The sequence below is a fragment of the Sapajus apella genome, unplaced genomic scaffold (assembly GCF_009761245.1).
Source record: "Sapajus apella isolate SASKATOON/1434 unplaced genomic scaffold, GSC_monkey_1.0 scaffold31, whole genome shotgun sequence".
NCBI classification, from domain to species: Eukaryota; Metazoa; Chordata; class Mammalia; order Primates; family Cebidae; genus Sapajus; species Sapajus apella.
In genome coordinates this window covers 5226110-5248539 of record NW_022436971.1, presented here as the reverse complement: position 1 = coordinate 5248539, position 22430 = coordinate 5226110, and the positions used below count along the sequence as shown (strand labels likewise).

Sequence of the window (22430 nt, the reverse complement as noted above, 5' to 3'; positions counted from 1 at the left end):
GGCTCTGTAGCGCCCGCTCTCTAGCCCACCCTCCGCAATGACAGGAGACAAAGCCTCTCACTGATGTGGATGAAGGGTGCCCTCGTCTCCCTTCACTGAAAGAACAGCTGGTCATGATTAGAATCTTGTCACCAGGGATGGGGCAACAGAGGCTTCAAAGAGAGGTCTGCAGGGAGTAGGACTGGAACAGCAGCTCCTGGCTTCCTGGTGAGCATGGTGTCATCTGAGCTAGTGCAGGTCATGAGGGCCACCAAAACATGTGTTAGGTCCACAGAGGTTGCATGAGGTGGGTGGGGTGCTCCTAGGTGGGTGCAAGCATGTGCTGGCATGTTCTTGTTGCATGCACATCTGTGCACAGACACCCGAATTCCTGCTATGTGTTCCTGACGGCAGACAGATGCGTAAACCAGGCCAGGTTCTGCAGGCAGGTGTGCAGCATACGGCGTGAGAGGCGGCAGCTGCCTCGGCCGACGGCTCCAACACTCTGACAAGCTGAGCAGCAGCCGGGCTCCCTGTGGCTCAGGCAGTTCTAGTGACAGTGATTGACACATGAGAGCATCTACTACTCTGGCCACTCAGGGGGCCTGTGGCACCATTCCCAGATGTGCCCACCCACACAGCAGACCACCAATGGGCACCAACTGCCCAGGACTAGGGTGTGCATGCATGGCAGAGGCAACTCCAACACACAGCCAGCTCAGCTGGGTCTGAACGGAAGACTGACGATCCTTCCACAACAGAGATACATGGACAGCATGGCCATCACCTTCAAAGCCAGGGTGTGGCTTAACCAAATATGGAAACCCACCTCCTTTCCAATGATGCAAACTTCCTGCTGCAAACTAAAGCACTTTTCATACTTTATTCTTAAATTCAGCTGTTTTGTGTCTTTTTTATTCTTTTCTTTTTTTGAGACAGGGTTTTTCTCTGTCACCTAGGCTGGGGTGCAGTGTCATGATCACAGCTCACTGCAGCCTCAACCTCCCGGGCTCAAGTGATCCTCTCACCTCAGCCACCCCAGTAGTTGGGACACAGGCACACACCATCATACCTGGCTAATATTTATTTATTTATTTGTTGAAATGGAGTCTTGCTATGTTGCCCAGGCTGGTCTCAAGCTCCTGGGCTCAAGTGGTCCTCCCGCCTTAGCCTCCCAAAGTCCTGGGATTATAGGTATGAGCCACTGTGCCTGGCTGGCTTTATTTTTTCAATGAGAAAATTCTCAGAGTGCCCATAAATGGACTTCTGAAATTTACGCCAGGACAGTGTTATTTGTAGCAGCATTGGGCTTCCTTGGAGAAGCAATCACAGGAGTAAGAATCACCCGAGGACAGACACTGACCCTGGGAGTCCAAGCCACCCTCCTTGGACAGGGGCTTCAGAGAAGGCCAGGATGGAAAAACAGGCAGAGTCACAAGAGCTGTGCTCCAGGCAGAGAGAAAAGCCCTGTGAGAATGCCAAAGTGTGCAGAGCCTGGCACAGTGAAAGTGCCCAATAGCTGGACAGCAGGCGCACGGAGGGTCTGCGGGGATGCTGGCCACCTCCAGAGGGGCTGGGGAGATTCCGGCCTTTGCTGGGAGAGGAGCAGCAGAGGCGGATGTAGGAGAACTTGTATGGGACCCGGACCAGTCACTCAACTTCTCCAACCACGTTTCCTTACTGGACGTAAATGGGAAGAAGGAGGCAACTGACACAGAAATGCTTTGGAAGCTGCCGAGCGGGTCCCGTATGCAAGTCAGCACAGGGCCACGTGGAGGCCTGGGGTCCCGGGAGCTGCGTGGTGATGTCTAGGCTCACTTACGCTTTCTACTTAGCAGACTTCACGCTGGGCCTTAAAAAACAAATGGGGCCACGCCAGGCACAGTGGCTCATGCCTGTGATCCCAGAACTTTGGGAAGCCGAAGCAGGAGGATCACTTGAGCCCAGGAGTTCAAGACCACCCTGGGCAACATAGTGAAACCTCATCTCTACAAAAAATAAAGTAGCCAAGCACGGTAGTATGCGCCTGTAGTTTCAGCTATTTGGGAGGCTGAGGTGGGAGGATCACTTAAGTCTAGGAGGTTGAGGCTGTACTTAGCTGAGATCACACACCACAGTACTCCAGCTAACAGAGTGAGACCTGTCTCAAAAAAATAAATAAATAAAATAAAACAAAATAAAAATGGGGCAGTCTGGGTGGTCACCATGAATGGTTTATCATTTGCTGTGGTCCCCAGAGTCACATTCCAAGGGCCTGTTTCTCAACAGCCAGAGCCCACTTTCCCGGCCACTGAGCCCTATCTTGAGGGATCATAACTCAGTGAACTCCACCTGAGGTTGTGGGTGACGCCATTTATCCTTCTCTACCATGGGGCCAGAGACTGCCCCTCACCCATTCTGGCTCCAGCACCACCAGGGAACCACGTAGGTCCCAGCTGTGGGTCTCTGCAGCCCCAGTTCTACACCAAGCACCCAGTCACCCCAAGAGCCTAAATCCACAAAGGGACAGTGGCCAGGCCACATGTCAAGATGGAACTCTGACCTACAGCCTGCAGTAACCTGCCCAGGAAGCCAGACCACAGCCTCTGCAGCAATCAGCCCCAAATGACCGAGATTTGATCAATAACTGCCAGCTTTCCTAAATGTTACCCCATTTCAGTTTAGTAGGACCATCCAGAGAATGCCAAACATGCCCTACTTCCCACTCACAGAGGACACAGGACGCCACTTCTCATTGGCTGCCTCTGGCTTCTCCATGCCAACAACCTCCAATCAGCACGTATCTGAGCCTTCCCTTTCATCTGCTTCAAAGTGTCCCACTCCCCTGCCTGCTTTTGCATCTTTCCAAGTGCAGGTGATGGTGGCCGATACCTCCCTGACTGCAGTAAGCTCTGAGCAAAGAGCCATTGCTGGTTCTCACAAGGGCACTCCTATGCCCCGATCCACTCCAAATGCTGACATGACCAGCAGGCAGCCAGCTGTCCTTGCAGTGCAGAATGCCCATTACCCATGTCATCAAAAACTGAGAGTGAACAGGTATGGGCTGAGAAGTCAGTCCCCTGGCACAGGTGGTGGACACAGACTGGAGACGAGGGGAGGAGTCCTGGGCCAACAGTCAGGAGACCCCCAGCTCTTGCTCTCGTGCCCTCCTGTGTGATCCTGGGAAGACTCCTCAGTTGTAACAACAGAGCCTGGATCTGATCTGCAGTCCTCATAGTATAAAGGCTCTGTCATCCTAAGAGTGTTGCCACTTGCCAGAACTTCCCACAAAGGATCCTGGACAGCCTGAGGCAGGAGAATGGCAAGTATGCCCTCCCAGATTTCTGTCTCTCAAGGAACCCAGCAACCATTGAATCCCACTAAGGACTCAGATAAGCAGGCTCCTTCCTCTAGGGCCACGGGCTGCCCGACCTCCAGAATCGCCTTCTCTGGAAGCTGTAACAGGTGGCAGGTGTACTGGTGCTCCTGGAGGGAGGTAAAGTCAGCATGCACATCAGAGGGTGCTGATATTTACGTAACTATAGGAAGCGGAAAAGCTGCCTTTTATATTTATATTTCAACTGTTGCTTAAACACACAAAAACCTCTTTAGAGCAAAGTAAATCTGAAACAGTGACAACATTTTACAAAGGAAGTTTCCTGTAGTACTTCATTTTATCCTTTTAGCCCTGGGCCTCTACTTTGCCCCCACTCTACAAAGGAGGCAACAGAGCCTCCGAGAAGTGCAGCACACACTCAGCATCCACCAGCTGGTAAGTGGCAGAAAGGGGATTTGAATCTGGCACTGCCCATCTCCAACCCTCCTCTGGGGGTAGCCACACATCCTGGGAATTGTCAGCTGTCCCACTCACTGTCAAACCATACTCTAAGGGGCACCTACCTTCAACAAAGCTGCCCAGGACTACCTCAGGAGGTGGCACTCAGGCTGGAGGGACAGAGATCCAATCCCCACTCGGGCCAACCAGGCAAATCCTACTTCAGTCTGTTTCATGCATTGGGGTTCTAGATGAGATTTCTCTTAAGCCACAGGTTTTGCTATTGAATTTAAAAAGCAGAAACCACTGGAACATCGTTGCTCCTGACAGCCCATTCATTCAAGCAGGGCTTTGTGCAGTAATCTGTTTTTGTTTTGTTTTGTTTTGTTTCTGTCGCCCAGGCTGGAGTGCAGTGGCATAATCCTGGCTGACTACAACCTCCACCTACCGGGTTCTGGCAATTCTCCTATCTCAGCCTCCTGAGTAGCTGGGATTACAGGTGTGCCCCACCACACCCAGCTAATTTTTGTATTTTTAGTAGAGACAGGGTTTCATAGTGTTGGCCAGGCTGGTCTTGAACTCCTGACCTCAAGTAATCTCAGCTTTCCAAAGTTCTGAGATTACAGGTGTGAGTCACAGCACCCAGCCAGGGCAGTGATCTGGAGGGGAAAATGCAGATGGCATGCACACTGTGCTACTGTGATCACTGTGACAGCCTGGGTGGAAGGCCACCTGCGTGATGCTGCAGGGTAGCTGTGGCACCTGCCTCCTCCTTTCCTTTGGGTCCCCAGCCAGGTCAGGGCTAAGTGCTGCACGGGTTCAGGGGGAGGTTGGGCTCGGCCATCCTGGCTCATGGCCCCCACACGAACCCCAGGATGGCACAGCAGGGAACTCCTCCAGCAGATGGGCCAGCAGGAGAGGGAGAGCCCCACCCTGAGCAGGAGGAGCTAGGGAGCAGAGAGTAAGGGAAGGGCCTTCCTGACGCCCCTGTTCTCAGCCCCCTGTGGGTGGCAGACCGTGATGGTGGCTGACCTGCCACTCTCCGCACCTGTTCCCTTTCTGGCATCTCCAAGGCTTTAATGGAATTTTGTTTCTGGGAATTCTCAAACAGGAGCTTGCAGAAGAACCAACTCAAGAGCTTGTTAAAATACAGATTCTGGAGGCTCTACTAGGTCTGGGGGGCCTGGAACCTCTATCTCTGCCAAGCTTTTGGTGGCCCAGAATCCCTAGGTGGTCTCTGCTGCATTCATGGCATCAGGGGAGCCCTGGGTGCCCAGGCTCAGGTTAGAATGAATAAAGAGGTGCGAAGCACAGTGGCCGGGATATTTAGCCAGAGGTACCCCCGGGGCACCCCAGGAGGTGGGCCTGAGGCCATGCTGTCTCCACAGAGGCCCCCTCCACGGCTCACCTTAGGGGACCATCTTCCTGCTAAATCTTTGGTTAGCAAATCTGGGAGCATCTGGCAATGTGCTGGGAACACTCAAAACCACACAATCATCCCAGAGAAGTGATTTCATCCAAATATAGAGGATAAGATATTATTTTTATACTAAAATACATGTGGTTGTTTTATGGAAGATGAAGCAAAATCCATATTTAAAAAAATTACTATAAAACATGGCATTCCAGAGAAAATCCAGCTTCACCACAGAGGCCACAGCACGGGGCTCTGGGTGCCACTCCCCCTTCGAGGGAGTCTGGGAAGCCCAGCCTCCCAGGCAGGTGCATTCATTCATACAGGAGCCAGCCTGTCCCACAGGAAGCTGTGTGTCTTTGGGACCCAGGGCCTGGAAGGGGTCCCTGTGTGTGGCAGATGTGAGTAAAAGAAAAGACGAGAGGAGTGGGTCCTCAGGGCGGCGGTGGGCAGGGCTTAGAAAAGCAGAGGGACCCTCCCAACAGAGGGGCCTCAGCCCTTAGAGAACCCTTTACTGGAATGGTACTCCAAAGCCCCCAGAAGCAGCTTCAGGGACCTTGCTCTGGGGCACGTATATAGTGGAAGCCACCATAGAATAAAAGCTTTGCATATGTAGAAGTTCCTCAAGTTATTTCCTGTGACAGCAAAAACTCCAGAAAACTCTATGATGTCCACAAGCAGAGACGTGCTAATGCCACTTCCAGCACACTGAGTTGAGAAACCAGCAGAGGAAGGAGTGGGAAGTGCAGCTATTGATCTAGAAGGTCCCAGTACATGTAAACTGAAAAAAAGCGAATTCCAGAATGGCATATAAGACAATCTCATTTTGGTAGTGAGATGTGAATATTCAAAGATGCATTCAAAATTCACGGGGACAGGACTCTTAGCTGTGTTTGCAATTTTTCTGTACTAATTGTGCATTATTTGAGTCACAATGAAAAATGTTTCTGGCAGAGTGTTTCCAGCATAAGGCAGAACTATTAGGATAGAAAGTCATTTTCTCAGCACCGTGACATCTCTAACACAGAAAGTTAAAGACAAAACAGGGGGCGACATGGAGCGGCAATCGCAACAGACCGACAGACCACAGAGTGAAGATGCAGGGTCTGAAAGGGCTCAAGCCCTGTGCCTGCAGTTTTATGGATGGCGCTGGGACGGGGTGAGACGAGGGCCCCAGCAGATGGGGAGGGTGGTGGTTTCGGGAGGGGCTGGGGTGAGGGTTTTTCTACCTTTAAGCGCTCTCTAATGGTGTAATAACTCTCTCTTGTCCCTAATCAAAACCAGGTTCAAAAGACAAAGAAAAGCGAGGCTGGCCTGGGCTCCGGCTTTGTGTTGGCGACTCCCACCCTCCCAGCAGCCCTGCAGCGGAGCAGCAGCGCCTCGCCGCGGCCACGGCGGGGAAGGACCAAGGCTGGCTGCCTGGAAACGGTGGCTGCTCCGGGAGAGCCCACAGCTAGGCCCAGACACGGGCAGAGCACAGCTGGGAAACTGGGGCTGCTGCATCTGCAGAGAAACCAGGGGCACAGGATGGGGACGGGTGCGCAAACAGCCTCCCAAGTACAGGATGTCTCCCACCAAAGGGCAGGTGGGTGGCACCATGAGAGATCAAGAAGCCCACCTGGGTGTCTGTGAAAGGCCGAGGTGGAAACCCAACTTCAAGGCACAGCTCTGCCACACCCAGGACTCTGGCCAAGATCCTGCTCAACTCCTTCCTCGATTTTGCCATCTGTGAAAGGGGGTTAATCCTGGGGCCTTGCCCACCTCCCAGACTGAGGAAGACTGGACTGGAGATGGGGTGGAGTCCTGGCTCTGCCACCTGCAGGCTACAGGAACGTGGATGAACCACCTGACTCTGAAGTTTCCCACCACACAGAAGAGGCTGATGCTAGTGCAGGCCTCCAGGGCTCCGTCTCCTGACCTACGCCCACAGCGGATCCTGAAAGCACTTTGGCGAGTCATGATCTTTTCAAATGTTGAAACAGAATAGAAAACATTTGAGTACAACATACTTAGTAAGGTTTGTATAAGTTCCGGGAACCTCTGCTTCAGTTTTATGTGAGGCTTATACATGTGTGTCCTGGGTCATGGCGTACCATATAGTTTTTTACTGTGGGTCATAGCAAGTAGTTTCAGAAATGCTGTCTTACAGATACAATGAGATCTTGAAAGCAAATGCTAACTTAGTTCCTAGAATTTTATAAACTCTTAAAAAATGCTACTTATTATTCCTGCTAGAGATGGTAATGTCCACTCATCAGCATCTTGTCACATGGGTACTTAAAAGAAACCCAGCAGGAGAGGGTCTTAAGCCAGTGGGATTACTCTTAGGAGCTAAGCTTTCCCAGGATTCAGGGGCGAGGACCCTAGAGTACAGAGCTGGGGAGGGGGCTGGGGCGCCCCTTCCAAGGGGTCCCAGGACAGCTGACCCCATCCCCTGACAATCTGCTAATGAAGTAAGTAGGAAGTTCAAGGCTGCACTTGCCAAGCCCAAAGAGCATTTTCCTACCCAAAAAAGGAGCCGCTCTGCTAAGTGTGTTCTTCAGCCAGAGGCTGGCACAGACCACCAAAGTCCGTCTTGGTTTTGGCACTTCATGTGGTTACTCAGAACAACAGAGAATGTAGTTCAAACAAAGCCTCGCTCTTACCAAAATAAAGCCCAAGAAAGGCCTGCAGGCTTGGGCCAGGCTGATAAGCAGTGACTATTACAGGCTTGTCCCCACATCACCCGCCACTCTGGCTGCCTCTTCCTCAGGGCCGCTCACCCCATTCCAGGACAAGGCCAGCCACGGAGGGCCAGGAGGGGCCACTGCAGGGCACTTGATGTGCCCAAGTGCCGTGGGACCCTGGATCGCAGGCCTGTTTCTGCTGCAGCTCCCCAGGCACTATGCACCCTTTCCCAGTGCGAATCCTCACCCCTGGACGCTGGTCTCATGCCCACCCTGCAGCCCATTCTCCCATAACCCTCACCAAGAAGAAGGCCTTTCCAGAGCAGGCTCTGATCTTAGGACAGAATTCTGCATGCTGATTAAGCTGAACTTGTCTCTGCCTAATTTCTAATGGACTCTTATTTCTGGGGCAGAGAAGACTCACTCATCTAGCGCCCAAGGACTTCGTTAACAGCGAAGAGACACTCGTTGTGGTAGACAGTGGGGAGAACAGCACCGTGGCCTGGTCTGATTCCACTGAAAGACGAGGCCGTGATGATAGCTGACTGCTAAATTTACATAACTCAGTTCATCTTCACGGGTGCGCTAAGAGGTTGGTACCACCATGAGTCCATTTTCACCAAGGAAAACCAAAGAAAAGAAGTAAATGGCCAGAAGTGTATGGCTGGTGAACAGCCCTGTCTGGAGGCAGGGCCAAGGCGAATGCTCCTGCTATGCAGACGACGCAGGCTCAGAGAGCCGCAGCCACCTCTGTGAGTCCTGAGGCTGGAAGGAGCACCCAGGCCTTCTGCACTAGCTGTACTGGTCAGCAACCTGCACGACTGAGCTGTCACGGGGGCCTCTGCCAAGCCTCAGTGCAGAGCCACAGGCAGGGGACACCCTGTGACCTGGGAAGGGGGGCAATATCTAAGCCCAGCCCCAGAGACACGGATACCACCAAGGACATGCAGAGAGCTAGTTCCCCCAAGCATACCAGGCCAAGGCCTCGTGGCCTAGACTCCTGCAAGGGGGGTGACCTGGGATGCTCAGGGCTTTTCTCAGATTTCAGGAAAGGGGGCTGTCATCTCCAGACAGTCTGGAATACACCAAAGGGGCCCTTTCGACAACGTGAGACCAACCGCATAATGCCCAGAGGGTCCAGTGCCTCCTCCTCTTCCAAGGACTCCTCAGCATCCTCGTCCTTCAGGCCCTGGATGGGCAGGCCCTCATTCGCCACCTGGTCTTGCTGCTCAAAAAAGTCAAAAGCCTCTTCATCATTCCCTGTCCGGCTGTCTGTGCCATCCAGGACAGAGGAATCTCTGCTGGTGAGCCCGGCAGCCCCTGGGGATCTGGTCCCTGTGGAGGAATACAGAAAAGAAGGGACTTGGTAACCACCCCAGTGGCGGGGGAAGCACCTTGCCACACTGCATCCTCCCATGCCAGGATCAGAGGCCGGGGGCTCCCTGCAGCCTCCTGGGAGGCCCCGAGCAGGATGGCAAGTCTGGGTGGATGGGAGGTGACCTCTGTTTTGGGGGCAGCCAAGTGCCTGCTATAGCCCCACCAAGGGCTGACGGGTACCAGGGAAGCCTGGAGTGGAGGGGTCACAAGTAGGGGCTTCAGAGTGGACAGAGGCAGCGGTTCCTGAACCCAAGGCCCAGAGCCTGTGTGCCTGCAGGGATGGCTGCACCCTCCTCCTGGGTGGGCAGTGGGATAAACCAGCCAGGGCACAGGATGATTCAAAAAGAACCAGTGGCTGCCAGGACCGTTTATGGTCAAGGGCACAGCAAGGAGCTCTGCAGACAAAGACCTGCTCTGAGAGTCTGGGTACCTGAACTATGGACTGGATGGGTGTGCAGGGTTAGCATGTGGAAGATTCCAGAACAAACAGTGATCACTCCACTACAAACTGGCTTAGATCAATGCTTCTCAAAGTGTGGTCTGCAGATAGAGAATGCCCCTTGTGTGACCACAATGAGGTAAGTACAGAAAGGGAGAGCAAGCATCCAGAAACTTCCATAGCTGGCATCATCACAATATCTGAGTGTGCGATTTTGTATTTGTGAAAGTATCCATCTGTAACAGGCTGGGAATAAAAGAGCTGGCCCTCCCCCAGAGATAGTTTGAGAAGTGCGGGCTCAGACTATTTGTTCATCTCTATCCAAGTGGCTACTGGATAGTTTATCTTTAAAACCACTGACATTTTTTTTAAAATGACTTTGTAAAGAACTTAGAGAGTGTCTGGCATACTGCACTGAGTGCTAATGATGGCATTGTGTCGTGTGCTGTTCTGTTATTTTACTCGGACAAATGTGAAAAAGCCATTCAAAATCTCCCAAACCTTCAATTTCACGTCATAAGCATCTACATTTATATATCGCAAAAGCCCTATGAGAGATCCCAACTGTACATCCATCTTGCAAATGAGCAAAGTGAGGCAAAGAGCAGCTTGCGTTTCTATGTTGCCTCTCCGCAAGAGAGGGGCTGGGACATCCTCAGCGTCTCTTCCAGCTGTGGCTGAGCTGGAACCTCCTGGCACAGTCTACCCAGCCCCAGAGACAGGCACGGAAGGAAGGGTTGTGACCTTGGAACAAACAAGGGCAGAAGAGAACACAGACCCGTGCGAGGGGCACAGATGTGGCCACAGGACGGCTGGGCTGTGCAGCTTGTCCAGTCCGAGGCCTGTGCATTCACCAGTTTTGCTTCTCTTCCCCACCTTTCAGTTTTTTTTTTTTTTTTTTGAGACAGAGTTTCACTCTTGTTACCCAGGCTGGAGTGCAATGGCACGATCTTGGCTCACCGCAACCTCCGCCTCCTGGGTTCAGGTAATTCTCCTGCCTCAACCTCCTGAGTAGCTGGGATTACAGGCACGCGCCACCATGCCCAGCTAATGTTTTTTATTTTTAGTAGAGACGGGGTTTCACCATGTTGACCAGGGTGGTCTCGATCTCTTGACCTCGTGATCCACCCGCCTCGGCCTCCCAAAGTGCTGGGATTACAGGCTTGAGCCACCGCGCCCGGCCTACCTTTCAGTTTTTAAAATTTGTTTTATTTATGGTCAACTTTCTTTTGAAAACTTCCTTTCTGTTTTGTGGAACTAGGAGATCCACGGTAGCTGGGAAAGAGTAAAGCAGACGGATGTAAAGAGGGGAGAAGTCAGGGGTGAGAGGCCCTGGGGGCATCTGTGTGAGCGCAGGGCCTGCCCCACGTCGCTTCTGGGTTGACAGGGCTGTAACCACCATTTACTGTGTGGCTGTCTCTTTCCCAAGCACTTTGCGTGTGTTAGCTGGGTAAATTCTCATAATGGCCTTTACAGATGAGAAAACTGAGTCAGGAAGAGGGCGGGGACACCCATGGGAGGGGCTTGCTGTCTCCACCACAGGGGGCGGTGGTGCTGGATCAATTCCTCAGCCTGGAGCTGTCCCCATGACCCTCTCCGTGGGGGCACAGGTGAGAAGCACAAGTCCCCAGGGGCAGGAAACCAGCCTGGCTATGAAAACACAGCTTTCCCAGGACACTGCAGGCCCCCAGGGCTGGCTGGCAGGAGGTAGAGGGGTGTGTGGGGTGTGTGTCAGGCATTGTATGTGTGTGTGTGGGGGGTGGTGTCAGAGAAGCTCTAGGAATGGAGTCGGCCAAGAAGGCCATGGATGGGGTCACACAAGGGAGAATGCCCGCTGTGTGAGCCCCTACCTGACACCCAGACGTCAGTCCCTCAAGGGCAAGTCTCCTTCTGCCCACCATCCAGCCAAGGATGTCAGTGAGGCCACCTGCCACACAAGCCTAGCTGAAGCTTCCAGGCTGCGGAGGCACTGTGCACACGCTCCCACGGGGCCAGGGCAGCGGGGAGACCTGAGGGACGTTGGGCAGAGCCTCGGGTACCTAAGAACTCTCGCAGCTCTGGGCTGCCTGCCAACTCGGCATCCTTGGAGACACAGCGCAGGATCTCATTGAACACGGCTCTCCTCTCCCGGATGTCAGACTCCCCAACAAATAGGACCTTCCTGGGGAGCGGGGGGAGGCTGGCTGCTGTGTAACGGCTGCTCAGTTTCTGGTAAAACTCCTCAATCTCGCTGTATTTTTTGGAGACCTGGAATGAGAGGAGCATGTGGTTTCCCGAGTGAAGAGTGGCAGGAAGTGCTCCTTTCTCACCCCGACCAGGGGTCCCCGAGGCCCGGCGGCCATAGGAAGTGTGTCAGGCAAGGCCGTCTGCTGCCCCTCCGCCTGTCCCCAGCCTCAGGCTCTAGTCCTCAACACTCCTGGCCGATAGGAGATTCACTAAAAACGGCTAGTGGCCCAAAGGAAACATGCAGTATGGTGCCATTCTGGGCACTGTCACAGGTCCAGGTAAAAAGACTCGATACAGGCACCCCTGCCCAGCCTGCAGCTGACCGTGGCCACTGCCTTCATTCTGGCTTTCTGCGTATCAGGAGGGTGATCTCACCAGCTGGCAGGTCATTTTCCTGCAACACCGTGAATCACCTGTCCTTAGCACCGACCTCATTCTCCTGTGAACCAGTGCAGCCTTCAGCGGGCCAGCCCATACAAGCAGTGGAGGCAGATATTTCTAAGGCTGGCTCTCTGCCGTGCGTCAGCCAGGACCTCTCTGCACACAAGCACAGGGGTGAAGCAGGCCAAGACTCCTGCTGTCGTCAGAAGGTGGCCTTGAGCACCATCTGACTCAGAGAGGGCAGCACTCAGCTTCCCATGGGTCCAGCGACTGACTCCCGCCTCCTCAGCCTCTCCCCATAGCTCCTAGGCAGCGAAGGCTTCCCTCCTTCACTCACAGAGCTCTTGCTGCATGTTTACTCTGTATAGGGACACCCCATATGGGTGCGCAGAGAAGTCACCTGCTGTATGCACACACCAACGGCCAGCCATCTACCCTCACTCCTACCTCCTCTGTGCTTTCCCATAGACTGGGCCTGTCTCCCCCAACTGAAGTGTGGGTCACTCACTCTAATGCTCCCAGGCCGGGCTGTGCCTGCCGTGTGCCACTGGAGTGCTGGCGTGCAGCGGCTGCGGGCGTCTGATGCCCTGTGGCTCGGGGAGATCCCTTGGCACAGGGTGCGTCTGGAGCACACACCCTTGGCTCCAGCAACACCACCCAGAATCCCCCGCCTGCAAAGGGTCTAGATACCAGGGGGCAGCTGGGGCCGTATCAGAACCCTCCAGTGGGAAGTCTTCTGGGACAAGGAGCTGCTGCTTGCGGTTGTCAGCACAAAAGCCTGGCTCCAGACTTTCCCAAGAACAGCCCTCAGGGAAAGGCAACGAATCCCTTCGTAGAGGGATTGCTAACACAGGCTGCAACACAGGCAGAGCAGGCCACGGTGGGAGCCTGGCGCCCCCTGCTGGTCCAACTGCTCCACTGAGTCTCAGCCCACAGACCCAGCAAACCTGGAAGCCTCCATCTCCAGGGCATTGGCAGCGTGACTACCCTGGAGCTGTAGCCTTGGTTCCCATCCCACTCAGAACTCACGTCCATCAGGGGTTCAGCCAGGGCTTCTCGGGTGGGCACCTGCGCCAGCAATAAGAGGAGGCCAAGTAAGAGGCCCTGAGCAGAGGAAGCTCGAGGTTGAGAACTCACATTTATCAGTGCCCTGTGTGCCAGGCACTGCTGAGCACAGGGCAGACAGCCCTGTAACGTACGCCTGTGGGCGTCTACACCACTAGCACAGCCAGGATCCCGCACAACCTCCACTGCGGCGCCCCTGCCTGGGGGCTGCGTCCACTCCACGGTCAGCTAATCAGTACATGTTTATATTAAACACATATGCCCTTTTAAGCAGATACAAAATGCTCATTAATTCTCTGAGTTAAATCATGAAACATCAAAGAGACTTCAGGCTTGGGGCATGTGACTTTGGGCTACATCCTGAGGTCCCATGGGGAGTAGAGGAGTTCTTTGCCCTTGCAGGTACTTTCGAATGTCTGACGAGCCCCTGCACACGCGCACACTCCACAAGGAGTGGGCGTCATTGACTAGGAAAAGTGGCACTAGCGTGATGTACCGAGGTGTTCAAACATCCTCACGTACACCTCGCACGTGAGGCCGGCCCCTGTACAGGACCAAGTGGACTAGGCTGAAGCCCGAGTTTCCCAGAATGCTCCCTTCTTCACGCCCAGCGGCATCAAGCGCAAATACTCTCTTCTCCTCTTGCCCTGAAAATGGGGGTACACTGTGCTCCATCCAAGGTCAAGTCAGGTTACCAGGCGCTGCAAAGCGCCCTGCAGAGCAAAGCCAGTCTCAGAGCAGTGCAGGCCCCAAAGCACCCCTGACAGCACACCTTGCTTCTTGCCAAAAGTCGGCCACAGGAGCAATCAAATGAAAAACAGCATTGATTGCTATTCTAGACGCTTCCCATGATGTTGTTGGATGTCCCTTAAAATTGTGTGGCTGGACGTGGGGTTCATGCCTGTAGTCCCAGCACTTTGGGAGGTTTAGGCAGGACAGGCGTTTGAGACCAGCCTCGACAACATAACAAGACACTATGTCTATGAAAAGATTAAAAAACAAAAAGCTGGGCATGGTGGTGTGTGCCTGTAGTCCTAGCTACTTAGGAGGCTGAGGCAGGAGGATGGCTGGAGCTCAGGAGATCCAGGCTGCAGTGAGCTATGATCACGCCACTACACTCCAGTCTGGGTAACAGAGTGAGATCCCATCTCTTAAAAAAAAGAAAGATTTTGTGCCATAAATTTCTCTCAACATGCGGTGTCTCTTTCAACAGGTCACCAGGAAGATGCAACTCATCATTTTCCTTTTTATCTTGGCTGCCAGGAGACCCCCAGCCAGCCTGTGTCACTCCCTGCTGTCCTGCAGGGTCTAGTTCATTTCACCTTTGTCCTAACAATCCTGTACCTACGTCTCTTGGTCCCCAGCTCCAGGTTCTTTTCACAAGTGGCCAAATGGTAAATAAAAAGCCAATGAGTGTGTGATCTCAACCCTCTTGAAACCCTCTCCTCCCTTCGCTCCTGTGACTCCACAGACACCCAGTTCACTTTTCTGTCTCAACTGCAGACCCCTCCTTATCCCCAAGAGTCCCTGAACCCCTGACGTCCTCAGGATTTCCTCCTTGCCCTTCTCTCTGCCTTCCACATCTGCTCTCTAGGCAACTTCATCCACTCCCAGGTTTTTTATATCACTTACAAGTTGACGCCTCCCAAGCCTGCATCTCAGGCCTGAGCCCGTCCCAAGCTCCAGCCTCGTATATCCATCCACAGGTGGACCCTTCACATGCCACATGCCCCCTGCATCTGCTCCTCCATCAGATTGTTTATTTCAGTTGGTGGAAACAGTCAGCAAATGCAGTGCATGTGACTCCGTAAACATTTTCAACTCTCCCTTTCCCTTCCATACCAACGGCTACTGGCCTGCTCCAAGCCCTTGCTTTGGGAATAACCGTATTGGCCATGTATCTGGGCTCCCTGAAACCTGTTTTGTTCCTTTCAATCCAACTCCATGCTCCCAGCAGACTGGCTGGCTAAAGGTAAAAGGGCCCATGTCGCGCCCCTGCTTAAAATTCTCCTTGGCTGCAGGATAAATCCAGGATCCCGCATGCTCTCCACAATCTGGGTCCTGCCTGTCACTCACCTTCATCTTCCCCACTTCCTCCCAGGACCACACTCAACCATGCAGAGTTCCCCACTCAATGTCCTGTTTCTAGCCTCTGTGCCTTTGCTCAGGCTGTGTCGTCCACCCAGGACACCCTTCTCGCCTCTCCTGCTGAGCCCCACCCGCCCCTCAAAACACAGCTCAGCCACCAGCTCTTTCAAGAAGTTTCCCCAGGGTGAGTTAGGTGTCCCTTCTCTATTACCCCAGAGCCCCCATATGCTCCTGCCCCCATCTGTATCTGTCTCTCTACAGATCTGCCTCTCCATGGACTGAGAGCATCTGATTCACTCTGTGTCCCTTCTGTCTAGCACTGTCTGGCACTCCAGGCCCTGAGCAAGCAACAGACAGAGAAGCACCTGCTCTGGATGCTACTTGAACCCTGGTGGGCACGCTTGCGGCATCCTGGCCGGAGCCTCTGGCTCACCAAGAACTGGACGACATCCTCGGGCCTGTGCTTGGCCGACTTGAAGGCAGCCAGGCGGGTCACCACCAGGATCTGGTACTCCACGTGTCCGGACATCATCTTGCCCCGCACCTCCTGGTGCTGGGGCACAGTCAGGTCGAGGCCAGTGTGGGCATTCTGAAGTCGCCTGCCAGAGGAAAAGAAGGCAGGTGGGGTTCAGGGTCAAGGCAGCAGGCTCCCCGAGCAAAGTGCAGGCAGGGCCTCTGGGTGCCTGGAGGGCCTGGGTGCCAGGCGACTCTGCTGGCCGTTCTCAGTGGTCACTGCTCCAGGCCACCCATCACGCCACACCAGCCCCTCATTAGCATGGCTTCCCTGGCCTCAGACCTGGTCCTGCCTTTGGGTTGCTCAGGGACAAAGATCTGCCCCCTGCAAGAAAACAGGGAAGGAGGGGCTTGTTGAAAGGGATCAATACAAACTCTGTGCAGAGTGAATGGGAGCAGCATCCCAGGGGCTCTATCAGACCAAGGAAGGTGCCTGGGGCTGCAGAGACAGCATGGGATTGATCCCACCTGGAGAGATGAAGCTCTCTGTGGCTAACTAAAGGGCAGGAGGGGCCGGGCGCAGTGGCTCATGCCGGTAATGCCAGCACTTTGGGAGGCCGAGGTGGGCGAATCATGAAGTCAAGAGATCGAGACCATCCTGGTCAACATGGTGAAACCCTGTCTCTACTAAAAATACAAATATTAGCTGGGTGTGATGGCAGGAGCCTGTAGTCCCAGCTACTTGGGAGGCTGAGGCAGGAGAATCACTTGAACCCGGGAGGTGGAGGTTGCAGTGCGCCAAGATTGTGCCACTGTACTTCAGCCTGATGACAGAGCGAGACTCCATCTCAAAAATAAAAGGCAGGAGGGCTGCTATAGGCCCCCTGGTGGGGACACAGATGGGCAATGGAGGCAGGGCCCTTGTGACCCCCCGTGGCCCAGAGAGGCACTGACTGGCCCGTCCCTCATCTGGGCAGTCAATACTGCCCCTTGAGGTGCAGAGAGGATGCCTCAGCAAAACATCGCTGCTCTTGGAGACTTTTAAAATATGATTCTAATATACTGAACTGTATGGCGAGCAACGAAGTGATGAGACATTTTCCGTGAAGTAGAAAAAGTTATTAAAAACATCCCTCACCCTATATAAGGTGAGACTCAGACCTGTGCAGACTAACTTCCCTCACGCAAACGCCTCTGTCAGGACAGGCTGGGCACCCTCTGACCAGCTCTGACCATCGAGGTGTGACCTCCTGGGTACCGGGCAGGACCTTGAAAACACAGGAGGGGCTTCTGGAGCTTCACCTGTGCCTGGGCAAGGCCCCTCCCTCTTTGGAATTATACCCCAATCCATCAAATCTCCCTGCCCCATGCCTCTCCCACACAGACCCCTTACATCCCACGCTAGGCCACGCTGTCACCAGCACAGTGCTGCTGTCACCAAATGGTAAGGCCTACAGTGACGAGCGTCCTTGCCGTGTGTGATAGGCAATGACTGCACACACTGTACGCACAAGGAATATCCTCCCGTGGTGTAAGGCAGCCCAGGCAACCTGACTTCCGCTGCTGAAAAGTGCAGCCAGGGCGAATAGGTGCCGGGAGGTGGACACGCACAGCCAGGGCGAATGGGCGCCGGGAGGTGGACACGCACAGCCAGGGCGAATGGGCGCCGGGAGGTGGACACGCACAGCCAGGGCGAATGGGCGCTGGGAGGTGGACACACTCAGCCAGTCCTCTCTCACCAGGAGCCAATGGCACCGAGTTCACGTGGTGTGCACTCATGGCCTGGTGTCACCCACAGTGTCACTGTCACCAGTGCAGAGACTGGATGCTGAAGGGAGACGTGCTGGGCTCTGGGGACTGCACCTGTGCAAAGTCACTTCCACCTCCTAGAAGTCTTGAGAAGCAACTCCGCTACTCAGACCCACTTAAAAGACAGGAAAATAGACCCTACAGGGAACGTGCCTGCCCAGGTCTCACCGGCATGAGGTGGGGCTGCGTTCAATCCCAGGCAGCCACTCCAGAGCCCAGGTAGCCTCTTATGGGGGAGGCATGAGAAAGAAGCCAGGCATCATTTCTTTGGGATTGTGATGAAAACGAGGCACAGGTGGGTGAAAGTGACAAGAGAGGAGGTGCCAGAGATGGGGGGAGGTCCTCTCAGGGTGGGAAGGGGATGGAGCAGACCCAGATGAGCACCTCCCACGATCCAGCTCCCTCACAGCACCCCACATCCAACGGTTCTCTGACCACGCTAGACCCACAATCCATAACCCCAGAGTCCCATTCCATTGCTGGAATCCCTCTGCCTCGGGCCCCAGCTCCCCTGACTCCTCACCCAGGGCTGAGCTGGCCTGATCAAAGTCCACTCCTCCAGTTCTCTGCTTCCTCCACCCTGTGCCCAGGTGGCTCAGTGTGACTGGGGACACGGTGCACACATGCAGCCTGCGTCCCACTGAAATTCACGGCTGCAGACTCGAAGGCACCGCACCACACTGCACCAGGTTTGGCAACCCTACCTTGCCCTAGCTGTGTGGTTCTCAAAGAGTGGTCCCTGGATCAGGATCAGCATCGCCTGGGAACCAGTAGGAAAGTCATGTTCAGGCCTGGGGTGGCCGGCCATCTTGTTTTCTTGGCGAGCCCTCCAGCAAGTCTGAGGCACTTGGGCTACTCCAGTCATCCTCCCACTTCCCTGAGCCCCTAGGAAATCTTTTTCCATACAGGGCCAGATAGCAACTATTTCAGGCTGCGCAGGGTATCTAGTCTCTGCTGCAGCTGCTACGGAGAATACATACGCAAAGGGGGGTGTGGTGGGCAGGATTTGGCCCACACCTGTGCCCTAGACCAAGCTTCTCCAACTGGAGTGTGCAGGCAACACCCTGGGGATCTTTGTGATATGCAGATTCTGGTTCTGCAGGCCCGGGGTGGGCCTGAGAGTCTGCAACTCTCGTAAGTTCCCAGGTGATGCGGACACTGTTGTGTGCTGCTGGAGACCAGCGGAGAGTGTCCTGGGCTTCACAGTCACATCTGCCCATCAGCCTGCGGCTGCTCCCTGATAACTGCCCTCTCCTGGGACTGTAGACAAACTGACCGGCTGCTCCTAACGCCAACCCCTCCACCAGGACAGTGGCTCCAAGCCCCTCCCACGTACTCAGGGACACCGCATCCAACTTCCTTCCTTACCGGCCCGTGCTCACTAGCATGTAACCACACTCTGACCGCTCATGTAACAAAAGCTGTGCTTTGACCTGACATTCCCCTCGCTCTGTTTCCCTCCTGCCCTTTCCGGCAGAACTCCTCACCAGAGGGCCCCCTATTCACGGGTTCCCCTCCTATTTGATCTTGAACTCATTCCAGCCAGACTTTAGTCCTCTTCATGCAAGCAACTGCCCACATCCAGGTCACCTGTGACCTCTGTGTTGTTAAATCCAAAGGTGAGTCCTCATGTCTCCACTGGTGTGACGTGTCAGCAGCAGTAGGCACAGTCAGCCACGCCCCTCCTTCAAGCTCTGCCTTCACTGGTGGCTGGGGCACCCCTCTCCCTCTTAGTTCTTCTCTGCCTTCCCCAGCCACTCTTGCTCAAGCAGGAGGAGAGGAACTGCTTTGGATGGTTCCCCTTGATGGCACCCAGAGCACCGCCCTTAGACCTTCTCCCTCTCACTGCACCCCTTCTCATCCAGGCTCCAAGCTCTAAATACCACGTGCAGGACAATGGCTCCCCAACAACCATCTTTAGCCCCCTCTCCGCTCACATCCTCTCCTTCCAGCTGCCTGCCTGCCACCCCCACTGGGCTGTCAGTGAGCTTCTCAAAACTCACCTGTCTACATGAATGCTGCTCCCACCTCGCCCCAAGCCTGCTAAACGGCAGCCTCATTCTTCTAGCATCTTAGACTGAGAGACTTGCAGTTAGTCTTGACTTCTCTTTCTTGTTCTCACATCCTATATCCAAGCATCAGCAAAGCTGAAAGCTCAACCTTCAAAATATATCCGCAACCAAAGCATTTCTCGCCCTCTCGGCCGCCATCACCCAGGGCCAAGCCACCATCGGCTCTACCGGGAGTCCTACAAGCCTGTCCAGCATGCTCCGCTCAGCCACCGCTCCTATGCGCAACACAGTGGCCAAAGGATCTCTATAAACCAGAAGCTGGGTCTTACTGCACTTGAAATAAATCTGATGGCCCCTCCACAGCCTTCGAGGCCTTTCCTGATCATCCCTCACTCCCAAGCTTACCCCTTCACCGCATCACCTAACGCTCTCCCCCGCTCCCCGCCCACCCCACTCCCTCCACTCCAGCCCTACCAGCCTCAGGACCCTGGCTCCTGCTGTCCTGTCTTCCAAGAACACACGTTTCCAAGATGGCTTTTTCATGGCTCTCTCCCTCAGGGAGTGCGTCGGGGTCTGCCCAGGGGCCACTCCATCAGAAAGACGACCCTTGACCACACCACAGAAAACAGCATGCACCCTGCCGACCACGCTATTGCCCCTACTGTTCTTTCCTTCCTAGCATTTATCAGCCCTGACACATTATAGATTTGCCTGCTGTGCGTGTGTCCCCATTAAAGCTCAGCACTATCTCCTAGAACCTGGACCAGTACCCGGTACAGAGAAAGCTCTCAATAAACACCTGCTGGCTGAATTCAAGCCTGAGTGCCTGTGGCAATGACAGGCGGGAAGAGGCCAGGCTGGAAAGAGGAGCTGGGGCGCGACTGGGAAGGGCCAGCCTTGCTGCTGGGCTAAGGTGTTTGGACTCACCCTGTAGGCAAGATCCTTAGGTGTGCTGGTGCCCTCAGTAAGAAATGAGCATGACTCATGCGGTCTTACCACTGCCAACAACCCCACGGCTGTTAACAGGCCACATCCAGGCTGGGCAGGTGGGCAGGGAGCGAAGCCACCCACCCCTTCCCAAGCACCCAGCACCAAAATCACACCCCAACCATCTGCACGTGACTGAGGGGCATATACTACCGACGCTGCTCATGCCTGCCAATCTCGGACCTCCAATTCACAGAAGGAAAATGAGGCTCGGCAGGAGGAGGGGATGTAAGTGGGAGTGGGGAAACCTCTTCTGCCCATGAAGATACAAGTGTAATTGATCACGCAAGACCAAGCAGGCTCTGATATCAGGGTTTATAAAAAGAATCATATCTTTCTAGCCCTGAAGTCACAGGGAACCCCTGATTACAACTGTTAGATCTACAGTTGGCTAGGTAACACGTTCATTTATGTAATAAAGTGGCACCTTAGCCTAAGACTTTGTGTAGGGGGAGCAAGGGTGGAGAGTATTAAAATACTTGAAGTAAGTCACTTTACAGCGTTTCAAAAGTGGGAAGAAGTAAAAGCACATCCCTCCCAGCCTTGCCAGGATCCATCTTGGGCTGGGTCCTCCAGGGCCGGATCAGGCGGACCCACTCTGCACCCTCCGCCTGGACTCCTCCGAGGCCTTTGCTGTAACTCTTCCGAGCTACCTGTGGAGCAGCGGCCACCTCTCCCTGGTCTCTCATCAAACTCATCCTCCCAAAAGCCGGGTTCCTGCCCTGCACTGTGTTCCCATGGCACCTGAGCTTACTGTCGGCTGCTGGCATCACCCCCTCCCCACCGCGGCCCCCTGCAGGGCAGGCCTGTCGGATTCTCCCCAGTCCTCAGTGCCCAGCACCGGGCCTGGACGCAGGGAGCGCTGAAAGGATGGAGAACTGTATCTTCGGGCCCAAAAGAGAACCCAAGGCGATAGGCAAGGAGAGCAGAGTGCCCACTGCCCCCGCCTGACGGAACCAGTCAGTCCCAGGCCTCCCGCTGTCCTTGGCGAGTTCTCTACCCTCTAGAGGGCCTCGGTTTTCTCATCTGTAAATCGGGAGCGCCACCTCTTCTGCAGGGCGGTGCAGGGGGCCCAGCCGGGACAAGCCACCGAGGGCGCTGGGGAGACCCGCCCCGGCTCCCGGGCCTGGGAGGCGGCCGCCTCCGCCTGCTCCTCCGCCCAGGCGCCCCGGACTACGAGCTGCGCCGTGTGAGGCGCGGGGGTCGGGCTCACCTGGAGGTGACGAGCACCGCCGGGGACTGCATGACGGCGGCGGCGGCGGCTCCGGGCGGGGCGCACAGTCACGGGACCCGGCGTTGTCAGCGTCTCCGCGTCCCCGCCCCTCCTCCCGCCGCCCTGGCCCGCCCCCTGGCGGCCGCGCCGCGCAGTTCGCGCCTGTGGCCCGGAGCGCGCCGGGGGCGGGAGCGCGCCGGGGGCGGGCCCCGCTGGCTCGCGGTCGGCCTGCTCTGCTCTGCTCTCCCGGAGTCCCCGGGCCGAGCCGCGCCCGCCGCAACTACCAATAAGAAGCCCAGCCTGGCCCTGGCACGCGGTGAACCTTAATCGGTGTGCCTATGCTGCGCTAAGGTTTAGCCGCTAGAGGGAGGGGACTCTGCCGTTTCCGCAGCCTGTCCCATTACAAAACCACTCCCCCTCTCCCCCATGGCCAGTTCATTCATCCGATCAGTCAACAAATACTAAGTTGGAGCTCTGTCCGGGCCTCGTGGGGTCTTGAAGCTGCACAGTGAACGCCACGCCGCAGCCCCAGCCTCCTGCTCTCAAGGTGCGCCCTTGAGCTTGCTG

General features: G+C 55.0%; 1 protein-coding gene and 1 long non-coding RNA gene across 3 annotated transcripts in view; both read right to left on the bottom strand.

Moving 5' to 3' along the window:
• HS1BP3 (HCLS1 binding protein 3) overlaps positions 1-22218 on the bottom strand; it is a 34773-nt gene extending 12555 nt beyond the window's left edge. Inside the window, exons 1-4 of one of the 2 annotated variants that reach the window (XM_032294009.1) lie at positions 21864-22218; positions 15823-15988; positions 11669-11876; positions 8932-9148 (exon numbers count right to left, since the gene is read on the bottom strand). In XM_032294009.1, the coding sequence (XP_032149900.1) occupies positions 8932-9148; positions 11669-11876; positions 15823-15988; positions 21864-21895 (623 nt within the window). In that variant the 5' untranslated portion in view covers positions 21896-22218. Of the gene's footprint in view, positions 1-8931; positions 9149-11668; positions 11877-15822; positions 15989-19241; positions 19492-21863 lie in introns of those variants that run through there. The other variant, XM_032294010.1, reaches the window with a different exon arrangement.
• LOC116561971 lies at positions 10114-11653 on the bottom strand. Its single transcript, XR_004273691.1, has 2 exons — positions 10816-11653; positions 10114-10505 (listed from the first exon to the last, which is right to left on the bottom strand). It is a non-coding gene; the product is annotated as an uncharacterized LOC116561971 (long non-coding RNA).
• Positions 22219-22430: the final 212 nt, after the last annotated feature.